Below are 14097 nucleotides of genomic sequence, written 5' to 3' on the forward strand. Positions count from 1 at the left end.
TTGTTTTAACATAAATCATAGACATGGAGGATTGATTATTGATATAGAGTCAAGTTGTTCTTTTCTATTCTGGACATCTTGTTCAAAACAACTGACATGGTTTAACTGAATGACCAAATTGAAATGAATTTATGTATTTATATTGGAACAAATAAAGTTTATTGAATAATGTGAAACTTGTCTACAAGTTCTTGTTTTTAATTAGGGTGGCAAATGGTTCAAAGTTGCTTGATGGTTTGTGGGCTCGGCTTGGCTTAGCTCAGAATCGTTTCGAGACAAGACAAGGATCGAGTTGAGCTCATTTTTTCACGTGTCGATTCATTTTGGGCTCGTGGGTCGGCTCATTTTTAGCTTATTTTATTAGTTTCTTTTAAAAAAATTGCTCTTTTTCTAGCTTTATTTGTTATTTTCTTTATAAGAAGAAAAAAGAGTTGACTCAGTCCATTGCGAACTCTATTTTTAACCTGAATTGAATAGAAAAGGGGTTTCCCTCTATTATAGGTGATTATTTAAGGTTATTATCAACAAACATCGGTTATTTATTAATTGTTGATGTCTTCCTACACTTCTATCTTCTTTTGATTTGATGTCTTGTTCTCTTTAAGATTGATGATATTTTAATAAGAATAAATAAATAACGACAAGGAGTAAATAAAAATTAACCTAATATTCTCAAAGATATGGTTGCTTCGGTTCTTCTTTCGCTAGAAATAAATTTACACGGCACGACAAAATATTCATATAGTTGAGTTCGAATGTATTAAGAATGATATAGAATTATGAGAATTTCACGTGACTTGTTATCATTCTCATCCACGGATTATTTTAGAGGATTCAATGGGATTTAGGATTTAAGTCTTCTTTGATATTAAATTTAAGATCGACTAAACAAATTATTTCCCACCCCTGTCTACTCATGGCTAGAAAGGTCGCTAAACTGAAACTCGATACGACAAACTTACAAATGGCTCAAAGAGAGTGGAGAAATGATCCATTTATAGAAATAAATACAAACTTATACAAATTATAATCAACCATTACAAACAATACAATACTCACACAAATACAATCAAAAAAAGGAAAAAAAATTAAATAATAATAACATCATTCATACTGCAGAAGAAGATTTGCATCAAATAATTGACTCCTAATTTTCCAAATCCTCTTCCTCATCAAATTCTTCATCATTATCAGCTGCTGCATCCTGATATTGCTGATATTCTGAAACCAAATCATTCATATTACTTTCAGCCTCAGTAAATTCCATTTCATCCATTCCTTCCCCAGTGTACCAATGCAAGAATGCCTTGCGCCTAAACATGAGCGTAAACTGCTCAGAAACACGCCTAAACATCTCTTGTATTGACGTAGAATTCCCAACAAATGTCGATGACATAGAAAGCCCAATTGGTGGAATGTCACAAACGCTCGACTTAACATTGTTTGGTATCCACTCGACGAAGTAAGAGGAATTCTTGTTTTGTACGTTGATCATTTGCTCGTCAACCTCTTTCGTGCTCATTTTGCCACGGAACATGGCCGAGGCAGTTAGGTACCGGCCATGGCGTGGATCAGCTGCGCACATCATGTTCTTGGCATCCCACATTTGTTGAGTGAGTTCTGGGATGGTGAGGGCTCGGTATTGCTGTGATCCACGAGAAGTCAAGGGTGCAAAACCGACCATAAAGAAGTGTAGACGGGGGAATGGGATTAGGTTTACAGCTAATTTTCTGAGGTCAGAGTTCAATTGGCCGGGGAAGCGAAGACAACATGTTACACCGCTCATAGTTGTTGAAATCAAATGATTCAGATCACCAACTGCAACCATAGATATTTCAATTTGTTACAAGGCTCATCACTAACATAATTGGCATATAAACTAGGAGGATTGATCTCTTGCCCATAGTGGACTAGAGATATTTTGCCCACCAATGAGGATCTTGCCACCTCATCAGTATTTTAAACATTGGGCAAGAGATCTCCTGTCCACTATGAACGGGAGATTAGTATACACTACACTCGATGAGACTGAACATGACAACTAATTGTAACTTACAGCTTGGATTTGTGAGCTTGAGTGTGCGGAAGCAAATGTCATACAGAGCTTCATTGTCAAGAACCATACACTCGTCAGCATTTTCAACGAGTTGGTGAACCGAGAGGGTGGCGTTGTAGGGTTCGACCACTGTATCGGAAACCTTGGGAGATGGGAACACCGAGAAAGTCATCATCATCCTATCAGGGTACTCTTCCCTGATCTTGGATATGAGCAGTGTCCCCATCCCGGAACCGGTTCCACCTCCAAGTGAATGGCAAACTTGAAATCCTGTCACACAAAGAAAAAGTCTGATCAATATGTAAAATGAAAATCTTGCAACAAATAGAGGAATCAATGGTGTAGTGCAAAAAAAAGGGATTTTGAACGAACGCTATCCAATCGATTATTTTTTCAAACCATGACAGATTAAATCCCTAAAATGAACTAGACACAAGGAAAAAGAAATGGACAAGACCAGCCTACAAAAATATATGGACTGTCACAGTAAGAAACTGTCTGATGAACACTGACAACATATTAGGTGCTAGTACTAGACAGACTAAACATGCCGACGGATAAAATTTTTGCCGCTTATTTTCTTTAACACTGTCGTGTCCACCTTACTAAACAAACTAAAAGTGAAGATCTTGCTACAATGTCAAGAAAGTTTAAACTACCAGAATTATTAGCTATTTGAAAGCAACTTTTCCAGCTTTTTTGGACAGTGCTCATATAAATTCTAGCCAAATAAGCGAGCTTTTAAGCCGGGCCAACCGTGCTCATACCTTGTAAGCAATCACAGTTCTCTGCTTCTTTGCGAACAACATCTAGAACAGAATCAATCAACTCAGCTCCTTCAGTGTAATGCCCTTTAGCCCAATTATTTCCAGCTCCATTTTGCCCAAAAACAAAATTATCAGGCCTAAAAATTTGCCCATATGGACCACTCCTCAAACTGTCCATGGTTCCAGGTTCAAGATCCATTAGCACAGCCCTAGGAACATACCTCCCACCACTTGCTTCATTGTAATAAACATTAAGCCTCTCAAGTTGAACCCTGGAATTTCCCACATAATTACCAGTGGGACTAATTCCGTGTTCATCACACACAACTTCCCAAAACTTCCCTCCAATTTGGTTGCCACATTGCCCAGCCTGAATGTGAAGAATCTCTCTCATTTTCTTGAATCAAAATTTAAGGAAATGGAATTTCAAGAATTTGGAATTAAAGAGCAATGGGTGAAGGGGGAGAGCTTGGAGGAATGAATTAAAACAGAGTTTTTGTAGTGAAGATTGGATGGATATTATTAGAGTGGAATATATGTTTATTGGAATAATTAGGCCGATAACGGTACATGGGTATCTTTTGGACTTTTCCTAAAATCTTGTACTGATCCTAAAGTCTTTTATAGTCTAGGACTAGGACTAGTATATATACATGATGTAACCCTCTTATTGAAAAATAATAAAAATCATCTCCACTTCATTCCGTGGACGTAGGTACATTGCCGAACCACTTTAAATTCTTGTGCTGAATTATCTCTTTCACTTGTCTATTATTTATCATTTAATGATCCCGTATACGACATAACAGACTAAGACATCAATATTTTTCGGGCTTTTCGTGCATGTTCAGCTGGTAATACTCAACACCAAAATTTAAATTCTTTTCTTCATTGATACAGTATTTAAACCGAACTTACAAGATAATAATAATAATAATGGAGAGATCCAATCAATAATTTTCATGCGGGCATGGATTTGCAGAAAGTGTCAAAGATGAAAAAGGAATTGTGAGCTGGAAATGAAAGGAGACAAGACAACCAGTTCCATGCACTCTCATGTGGCTAATGGCTTCACATCTTCCATATTACAACTCTATCCTTCGCAATATTTTGTATCTTTACTCGTTAAGAAAAATCAAGCCTTCCTGATTTTTAACATGTTTCTTGATATTTGGTTCGAGGTTTAAAGGAAGAAGGAAAGGATGACTTGATAAAAATATATATTATTTTTAAATTATTAAGAGACATTTAATTTAGTGAATACTAAATTGTTTTGTAAATTTCATAACGAACATTGTAATTTATATAGTATGGTATAATTTCGAAAACTATATATTCTAAAATTTATTATTAAATGATAACGTTTCTAAAGCTTAAGTAATTATTAATACCATATTGGTTATTAAATTTAAACAATAATATGACAATGAAATATAACTCCAATAAAATTGAAACAGAAATTTTTTCATTATTTTATTACATGGAATATCATATCGCCCTTTCGAATAATTATTAGCTATTTTATCAAATAAAAATTATTATAAACACATATACTACTTAACAAGTAAAAAAAATAAATTAAGCTTAGTCATATGATATCAATGTAAATTATTTTTTATTTAGCAATTATAAGATGCAAATTATTTTTGTTTTCTTGTCCAATTTATGGAGAAAAATCTTCATTTAAAGATCAAAGTTAGGTGCCAAATTGGAGTGATATGACATCTTAATGTAAGAGAGTATGAGAGAGGTTGGAGAGTTCAATTATTGAAGCCAATAGTGTCCTCATTCCAGCTCTCATAAAAGGGATGGTTGGCAATATGATTTGGTATTTTTAACAGAATAAAATTTTGTATTTAAATGGTACTAAAGAAAATAAAATCACGCCGACTTAGATTAATATAGAGAACGAGGACAAGAACAAAAGTAAAAAAGAAAAGAGAATAGCTTGCAGGAATCAAGATTTGGATTATGTCAACTCAACTCAAACAAGTGTGTAGTCGAGAACCAATTATAATAAAGATATATTTGTAAGTTCGAGGACGCCCAAGTCTTTTACCCTTCGATTATATTTTTTAGTCTTTTCCTTCTACATTTTACCCTTCTCCTTTTCTTTTACCCTTGCCCTCTCTCTCAAGTGGTCAAAAAGTAAAAATAAATAAATAAATTATTGCTTTTCCATTTAGAAAAGAATAGAGAATAAGACAGGATTACTATGTAAAGATCATGATTCTAAAGCTTGTTGCTTATAAAGCACTATTTTCAAAAATCATATTTTATGCCAATTATTGCAATGGCGTATAGGCTTAATATTGATTAAGAGATGGTAATTATTAGATAAGATGTCTGTACCATAATATCACTTGTTCCCCAAAGCAACCCCTTGCCTCTCTAGTTGCTGAACTTCCTTTGTCTAGTGTCATTTTATTTATTTATTTATAAATATATATATCTCGTACTCAACTTGTCTATAATTTTCATAAACAATTGGCAACGACATTTGATCTTAGGCCTCATTTGTCATTCTTTAACAAAATAAATTGTTTGTTACAGTAAAAATCTTCACCACCCATTCTCCAAAAACTACTATTCAAAACTCTATTTTTTTTTCCAAAATGGAAGACAAACAAGTTCTTAATCTCAAAAATTTCATTTTGTTGCCCCCTTATATTAAATCTCATCGTCTAAAACCTTGAACCTATATATTGTTGAGAATTTTTTCTTCTTTCTGAAGTGATGCGAAGACTTAAATAATACTATATGCTAAAAACACGTATACGTAGGAATGCATTGCCGTTATAATTTAATTATCGACTTGTATGTCCCATACTAAGAACGCAATGAGACATGCGGGTAGCTAAAATTTTCATGAAACACATGCGAGATACATGCACACAACATAACATGCATCACAATCTCTCATGAAAGCTCTTTCCTTTGAGGCTTCGAGATAAAGATCAAATTCTTTTCTTACAAAAAAAATGTTAAAAATGGTATTCATGTTTCATCGGATACTACTTTCCACAGAATTCTATGTATCTCTGAGGTCGAATAGGGATTTGACGAAACTCTCGAATTGAACCGATCGAACTGGAATCGAATTGAACTAAATCGAACTGAGTAGTTATTTTTAAGTTAAATATCTAAATGGGTATCCGAATCGAGAACTGACGAATTTGGTTTGATTCTCAGTTCTAGATCAAGAACCAAATAATTGAATAAGAATCAAAAAAATTATTTCATTTTCAAAAAAAAAAAATTATTTCATTTTCATTCTCTAATTTTTTAAATTATTTCATTTTCAAAAAAAAAACCATTTAAAAAATAAATAAATTTGCTAACTAGTTAATTTAGTTCAAACCCAAAATTATGATTTTCATTTTTCTAATCTTTAATCCAAGCCAACTTAATCAAATTGATCTAAGTTATACCAAAATCTATTATTCTATCGTAATGTCGTTTCTACAATTTTAGAGAAATCAAATTGAAATTTGACAACACATTTCTTAATTATTGTAAGCTCGCTATCTTTCTATTCATGTGATTTTAACAATCAAGTCTATGAAGAACTCAGCAAAAAGAAATATAAAAGACACATAAGATTGGACTACGTTATTTTGCAAAAGCTAAAATTGAACATGTCATTAGTTAAATTAATGTAGCTTTGTAAATATTAAAAAAAAATTAATTATAGTACGGAATCCAAGAACCAACTATAATTGAACCGAACAGAATTGAACCTGAACAGTTCCATAATTAAATTTGGACCTGACGATTTCACTTACTAAATATTCAAAAATTTTGGATTCGAAAATCGAATCGAACCAAACCATGCCCAGCTCTAATGTTGAGTATGAAATTCTGTTTCCATGTTCCATATCCCGGACAGTGTTAAATTCTTTATTGGATTTTTGAGGATGTAGTGTATATTCAGTAAATAGTATTACATCATTATACAAATTGATATAACTTCATTTTATGAAGGCTGTAGCAGAAAATGGTCCCAGAATCGGAATGTGCCAAAGATAATACCCCCATAAAAATAATGAAACAAGGATACTGATACAATAATGTACAACGTTGTGGGGAGCGCATGGCTAGGTGGGCTTGGGATGGAGAATCCTCCCAAGGTAAGAAACAGAACGAAGAAATCTCGACACATCGAGCATAAGTTATTGAAGAAACAACAGCTTACTCGATTCTCGAGAACAATATAGAAAACATCATCAAGTTACATTCTTTAGTTCGACCGAGCGGTGGGATGCATAATGAAAGGTTTCAACTGATCTACTCGACCTAATGAGCAGTTCTGTACCGAAGAGGTTCATCATGTTATCCTTCATCTAAATATAACTGGCAAAAATCTGAGATTACGACCAATTCTAGAAGCTTTTCTGCTGGTGTTACACCTGCCACGAGGATTATGCCCAAGTAAAGTCAAGTGCCATTGGTATGTTCGAGGTACTAAATTACAAGAAAATTTCCAAACGAATGAAAAGGATATATATGGTACACAAGCCAACGAGTCTTTTGTTCGCACTGGAGACAAATGATGGCCGGCCCGATGCCTTGTTAAAATTTGTATGATTACTGCTATCAGTTGGATGCTAGGTGAATATGCTCCAACTGAAGTACCGCTTATTTGCAAATTAGAATGTTTGGGCATGTTACTTTTTCCTTACTTCTAAGTTAAATTTACTTATTTTTTAAGGTGACTCTTACCTAAATAACTTGTTCATTTCCATCTTTCACCCATCAAAATAAGTAATTTATTTTAAAACTTGTTCACTTATGAGTAAACCTTTTAATCTTAACCAGATATACTCTATATGAAGAATTAAAAGAGAGAGCATTTGCATTAATTCAACTTAATTCGAAGGAATACAAATAAACAGATAAGCAACCAGCACTAATTGCATACCTGTTCCAACCACCTCAGTCATTTCATTTAGAAATCCTGTTTCCTTATAGCCTCTCCTTTCCAAACCATCCTGTGATAAAGGGATACAAGAATCAGTAATTAAGAATTAAAAAAAAAAAAAAAAGTAACTGATTTAACTTAATAAGTAACCAACTACAAAAATGGAGTTAACCTCACCTTAGCCAATTTAGTCACTTCTTGTGCAATGTGCTTCAGCAGTCCATCTCTAAATGCCATCTTCAAACTAAGCTTTGGAACCTACCAAACATAGATTTTGGGATGAACAAGTTATCCAAATTGTTTCATCCCTAAATGAGGACACTGTGAGCCATTTCCAATAAAAGCAACATCAGTCAAAATGCAATCTGCTAGTAATAGTCTTGAAATCTGGTCCTCAAATGACAAAACATACGATCAAACAACTCTTATTATCACAAAAATGAAAGGAAAACAAAGATAATAACAACAGGAATACTAAAAATAGATACAAAAGATTAGGCTGTCTTTTTCTCCCTAGAACAAAGGGCTGGAGGGGTGGCAGTGATGCAGATGTTCACTTGCTGAGGAGGTTCAATGGCTTCAACATCTCTTTCCTTGATTTTATTTATTTAAAAAAAATAATAAATAAATAAATAAATAAAAGAACTCTTCTCTTCGAGAAATTCTAGCCGGACTTACACATTGTAATGCGAATATTATGGATATTCCAGCAAACTTTAAAGTATTCTTATGATCCTCTTCTACTAATTCATAGAAATTATAGTAGACGAATCAATGGGTGTTAGAAAACCTTTTGTCTCATCTCGTAAAATGGTGAAATCCAATAAAAGAAATATTTCAACAAATATTTAATGTCAAACTGTATGAATACTAACATACTAAGAAAGCTGTTTTTGTACTTCATGTTTGTATTTTCATTTGAGATAATCTAATGAATAGTCACTCCGCTTGTTCCTCTATCTTTAAATGGTTACTCATTGCTCACTTAATTTTACTATAAATTATTATTTACTCATCAAAATTTAAAAAATTACTCATTATTCACCTAAATTTGAATAAAATTACTCATTGTTCATTACTTTACAACAGGTAATATTCATGAAAATGATATAGGTGATTAATCGGTGAATTTGTTTAAATTTGAAAGAGTAATGAGTAATTTTTTAAATTTTGGTGAGCAAGTGATAATCTATAGCAAAGTTCAGTGAGAATAGAATAATCTTTTAAATTTCGATGAGCAAATAATAACCTATGATAAAATTCCGTGACCATCGATTAAGTTAACTCTTTTCATTTCATTTGCTGTAATGTGCAGAAACTATGATGAATCGAAGAAAGAACGGTGGAGAGGGCACGGGGAAAGTATTCTGTGGTTTCGTCTTATGCGTCATCTCACCATTATTCGAATCATAATGATGGAATCCAAAAAAAAAAGAAAATACACTGATGCTATATGCTAGTTGAGTGGATTTAGGAACATATATTTTAAAAACTCAAATAATTCAAAAATATTTATTACTTAAAATTATTTTTGACAACCACTGGAAAAATTTTGAAATAGTGATTTTTAGAGAATGTATGATTAAAAATTAAAAAAAAAAATTGAATTTACGTGCTAAATATTTTACTGTGAAACTATGTGATAAAAAATAAGTTTGTGGGAAAAAAAGGGATTTTTATTTTAAAAGTTGTCAAACAGGGCTTAATACATTGAATTAGATAAAACTAAATAAAATTCTAAAAAATTGTATATGAAATTGTTTATTCATTTTCATTTCTAAACATGTTAGTCGCCATACCAAATTTGCACCATGTTATGGTAAGTAATATAGAGTATCATTGGACAGTGTAATTATTAAAATATTAAACTTTTCTTGTTTTTAAATATTGTGCCATGATATTTAATGAATGAAATTACATACTTGATAATTATACTTTCAGTTGTCAGGTAACTATACTTTAAATTTATTCAATCAAATAAATTACACTTTAATTAAATTGCAATAACATAACTCTATTTATTTTGATTTCATTTTAACGGCTACACTTTTATTTGATTTCAATTAAGGTAATTACGTCCGGCTCTATCGACATAATTGATGAGCTTGCTAGTAAATTAATGATGGCCATCACACATAATTGCTAGTTGCAGACATAGAATAAGTACTACCTTACTAAAATAAATGCTAACCATAAATTTTTTATTGTTATGTCTCAATTCGCATCGCTCAAAGGAACGGTTGAACATAATTGCTCAATTGAAATTAAATTAAAATATAATTTATCTAATAAATAAAATTAAGTACAATTACCTTATTGACGCTAAATAAAAGAGTAATTGACACAATTGCTTCCATTGCGAAATACCTCCATATCCTTTTATTTTGGGGCAAAACACCCTAGATGACATTTTCTTTGCAAAAATACAATATTTTCTTCCATTTTCTCAATAAAGTCTTGTGAAAATTATGAGCATTCCCTCCTCCTTAAATAAAATAAAAAGGAAAGAATATAAAATAAAGAATTAATTACAACTGCAGCCTGAAATTTATCAAACAAGTGCAAACGAGTCTCAAATAAATAATTAAAAGACTAAATGTACGTACAAGTTAGTTTTTATATTTTATATTTTATTTAACAAATTAAAATAAATTAATAGCTTTCACTATATTTTATTTTTTTATTTGTAATATTATCGACTTATAAATTAGTTTTTATTTTCTATTTCATCTTTAATGAACTTATTGTAATTAGTATATATTATATATAAGTAAATCAAATGAACGACAACAATAACATCAATTATGTTATTGACGATTACCAATAATTCTTTCATCTTGTTGACTAAGAGGCCATTGATGTTACTTATCCAAGCTTCATTTTTTATCATAGAACTATTGATAATTGTTGATAATATAATTGATGATATTGTCGTCGTTTTTTATTTACATATATATAATATATATTAATTACAATAAATTTTTTAAATTTTAAATAGAAAATAAAAAACTAATTTATACGTTGATAATATTATTAAAAAGAAAGAAATAAAATATAGTTAAAAATAATTTATTTTAGTTAAATTTTTATAAAATATAAAAACTAACTTAAACCATTTAATTTGGAAATTAATTATTTGAGACTCGTTTGCATTTTTATTTTATTTTATTTTTGTTTTTTTTGAAAAAATTGGAACTACAATTGCAATTTTTAATTTTCCTTCTCTTTTGTTTTATTTAAAGAGAATAGTATATTCGTCATTTCACAAGGATTTTATTGAGAGGATGGAAGAAAAAGTTGTATTCAACAAAGATTTTATTTATTTATTTATTATTATTATTTTTTTTGAACTACAACAAGTTAAACTCGTGGATAGCAAGAGGCTTTCCAATAAAATGAATATTAAAATTTTGCACTAAATGTCCATTAACATTAGAAGAGGATTAAGTGTGTTTCGGAGGGCTGTTTGGGAGCCTAGAAGGATTTTTAGAAGATCTAAAGAACTGCAAGGCTTATTTGACTATTATTAAAACAAAACTCTATATTTTTCAAACTTATTTTTAATTACACATTCTTACAATAAAATATTTTGCACATAAATCGTTTTTTTTAACTACAAATTTTCCAAAAAATCTAGTTCAAAAAATTATTTTCCTCAAAATATATACAAGATTTTGGTTGCGGCATATGGATAAAAGAGAAAAACTTATTCACAAAATTTGTCTTTTTAGGCACGTTTCACATGATTTTTACTTTTACTTTCTGTATAAAAACCTTTTGAGAAAATTACCTTAGTTTTTGTTAGAAAACTCATTTTTAAAAGAGCTTCGTGTTCGGGAAGCGCCTTTAATGTCAGTCACGTTTGAAAAGATTTTTTTAACTAGAAGAAATAATTTCATAAAATTAATCAAACAATTTCAAAAGTAGATTTCGAATCTCAAAAATTTATTTTGACTTTCCAAAAATCGTGTCAAATCAACCTTTAAAACATCTTAGAGAAGCTCCCATTTGAATCTTCTCTAAAGAGCTCAAAATTCTATCCAGGTGTTGGCAACAACTGTATTTTTTTTTGTTTTTTCGATGTAAAAATGCCTAGTGTCCCCTTGCAATGTTTTCCCTACATAGCGCAACTTGTAATTTTATTGGTGCTTCTACCTATCCATGCTTAACAATTGTCAATACCAATAATGTCTCTAGGATAACAAAAATGCTAGTCTGTCAGGTGATCAGGCTGTCTACAAGTTCTCACAATGAGGCGGGCCCCATGTCTGACTCTCATGCATTAAAAAATTGCAAAAAAAAAAAGCTGACCCACCACCTCTGAAAGAGCCTGTAAAGGTTCGACTTGGTAGTGTAGCATCACTCCTAGGATAATGTTAATGCAACCAAGCTATGTGTACTGGAAAAAAATGCCAGGCTTTGTACAGGGTACACTTAGTCATTTTTCATTGGGTGTTTGTAAAAAGAAAAAAAAAACCATTGAAGTGCTGTCAACATAGCACCTATACACTATTTGGCAATTATTCTCCTATACAAGGTGAATAACTCGTGTTAACGAAAGGGTTATTTTCGAACAGTTGAAAATTCAATTTTTTGTTAGTTGATTTGCCCAAGTTGGTAGATGTGAAATACAACTACTAAGTAAGTTATGTACAATCAAGTTGCGCTTACTTATAGAAAGTGGAAATAAAAACAAATCAATTTCATGTAAACAAGTATTTAATAAACTTGGAAAATGGGAATTTACTATATTCAACTTCCATGATTTTTTAACAATCAGCAATTTACAAAAACGAAAGAAATGACATTTTAAACATGAACCAAGACCTGAATGAAAATACAAAGAGCAGTTGTTTACACAGGGAATATACGAAATTAGGGTTGTAGCATAAAAGTTAGAACGTTAAATTAAGTTGCTTTTCCTCACTTAAAAAAAAAAAAAATAATAATAATAATAATAAATAAATAAATAAAGTTTGAAAATAAAAATAATTCTTTCAAACAATTTCAAATCAATATAGTTTTTATCTTTAATTATATTGAAATCAGTGCAATTTGATGAAACCTGTCAATTTAATGTTGTGAAAAGTATTAAAATACAAAAGCAAATATTTCGCCGTTACCGGGGATCGAACCCGGGTCACCCGCGTGACAGGCGGGAATACTCACCACTATACTACAACGACTTAGTTGTGTCTTAGCCGCAATCTTTAGAATATGTAAATTTTATTGGCATCACACAGATTTAAGTTTTGAACAATATACATAAACGTCAACATAATATAAAATAACGCACAATGTATATTATAACAAAAATACATGTAAAATTGTATCTTATATTGTCCTATCAATTTTATCTATTCTTTTGTTACTTGAATTACGAAAATTAATTCTATTGCAACATTTCATAAGCAGTGGCGAATCTAGCATCAATGTTCAGTTAGGACGGAGGTTGACTTTGACCGTTGTCCGTCGACAATCAACGATCGTAAAAACCTGGTTCGATCGGCGGCCAATCGTTTATTAAAATTAGATTAAATAATATTAAAAATGATTCAATATATATGTAAATGCACTAAAATCTAGAAATTATATATATATGAAAATATAGTTCAATACAACCCAAAATGCTAAAAAAATATACAATACAACCTTACTCCGTAATTGTAAAAATATACAATACAAAAAAAAATAAAAATAAATAAATAATGGTTCTCCAAGTGTTTTACAATATTGTTAGTATACATATCAATCAATAGTACAATAGGAATTAGGAAATATTATTTTTATCGTGGGTATATGCAATTTTTCCCTATTTCTTTTCTCTTAACTTGAATTAATAGCCTATGATTTCATTTCGATCATCACAGAAGATGTGTGGATCAGCAATTATGAGCCTCGAACCAATTCAATCATTCATTCCGAACAAAACATTTATTGATTGAATCAGTGAAATATGCATGAATAATTTTATTTTTTTTCTAATAACTTGATTTAATAAATTATTTAATGGAGATTGAATTAAAAACTTCAATGGTTTATATCATTAGAATATTTTATTGGACTCTTTAATTCCAACTAATAAATTAATAATGGACAAAAATAAGCTTAAAAAAATGACAGAATTCGTTATTTATTTATGCCATCCCCAATTCCCCATCCATATTATATCTTCACAAATTGATATTATAAAGTAAATGCCCAAGTTCCATCCTTAGCAATTTCCAAACCATCTATTATATATATATGAGAAAGCTGAGCAAATATTGAAAAATTGTCCAACCCAACTTCACCACTCACAAGTACTATAGTCTATACGCCATACGGGACATTGAATCTACAATAATATAACT

General features: G+C 30.8%; 1 protein-coding gene, 1 long non-coding RNA gene and 1 other non-coding gene across 3 annotated transcripts; all 3 read right to left on the reverse strand.

Annotated features, from left to right (window-relative positions):
- Positions 1-979: 979 nt before the first annotated feature.
- On the reverse strand, positions 980-3390 carry LOC111407570 (tubulin beta chain-like). Its single transcript, XM_023037140.1, has 3 exons — positions 2824-3390; positions 2057-2326; positions 980-1818 (listed from the first exon to the last, which is right to left on the reverse strand). The coding sequence occupies exons 1-3, from the start codon at positions 3215-3217 to the stop codon at positions 1148-1150; spliced, it is 1335 nt and encodes a 444-aa protein (XP_022892908.1). The 5' UTR covers positions 3218-3390; the 3' UTR covers positions 980-1147.
- A 3453-nt stretch (positions 3391-6843) lies between these two features.
- On the reverse strand, positions 6844-8281 carry LOC111408214. Its single transcript, XR_002705300.1, has 3 exons — positions 7922-8281; positions 7745-7814; positions 6844-7232 (listed from the first exon to the last, which is right to left on the reverse strand). It is a non-coding gene; the product is annotated as an uncharacterized LOC111408214 (long non-coding RNA).
- A 4577-nt stretch (positions 8282-12858) lies between these two features.
- TRNAD-GUC lies at positions 12859-12930 on the reverse strand. The gene has a single exon. It is a non-coding gene; the product is annotated as a tRNA-Asp (tRNA).
- Between the last annotated feature and the right edge of the window lie 1167 nt (positions 12931-14097).

This window comes from Olea europaea, chromosome 13, assembly GCF_002742605.1.
Source record: "Olea europaea var. sylvestris chromosome 13, O_europaea_v1, whole genome shotgun sequence".
NCBI classification, from domain to species: Eukaryota; Viridiplantae; Streptophyta; class Magnoliopsida; order Lamiales; family Oleaceae; genus Olea; species Olea europaea.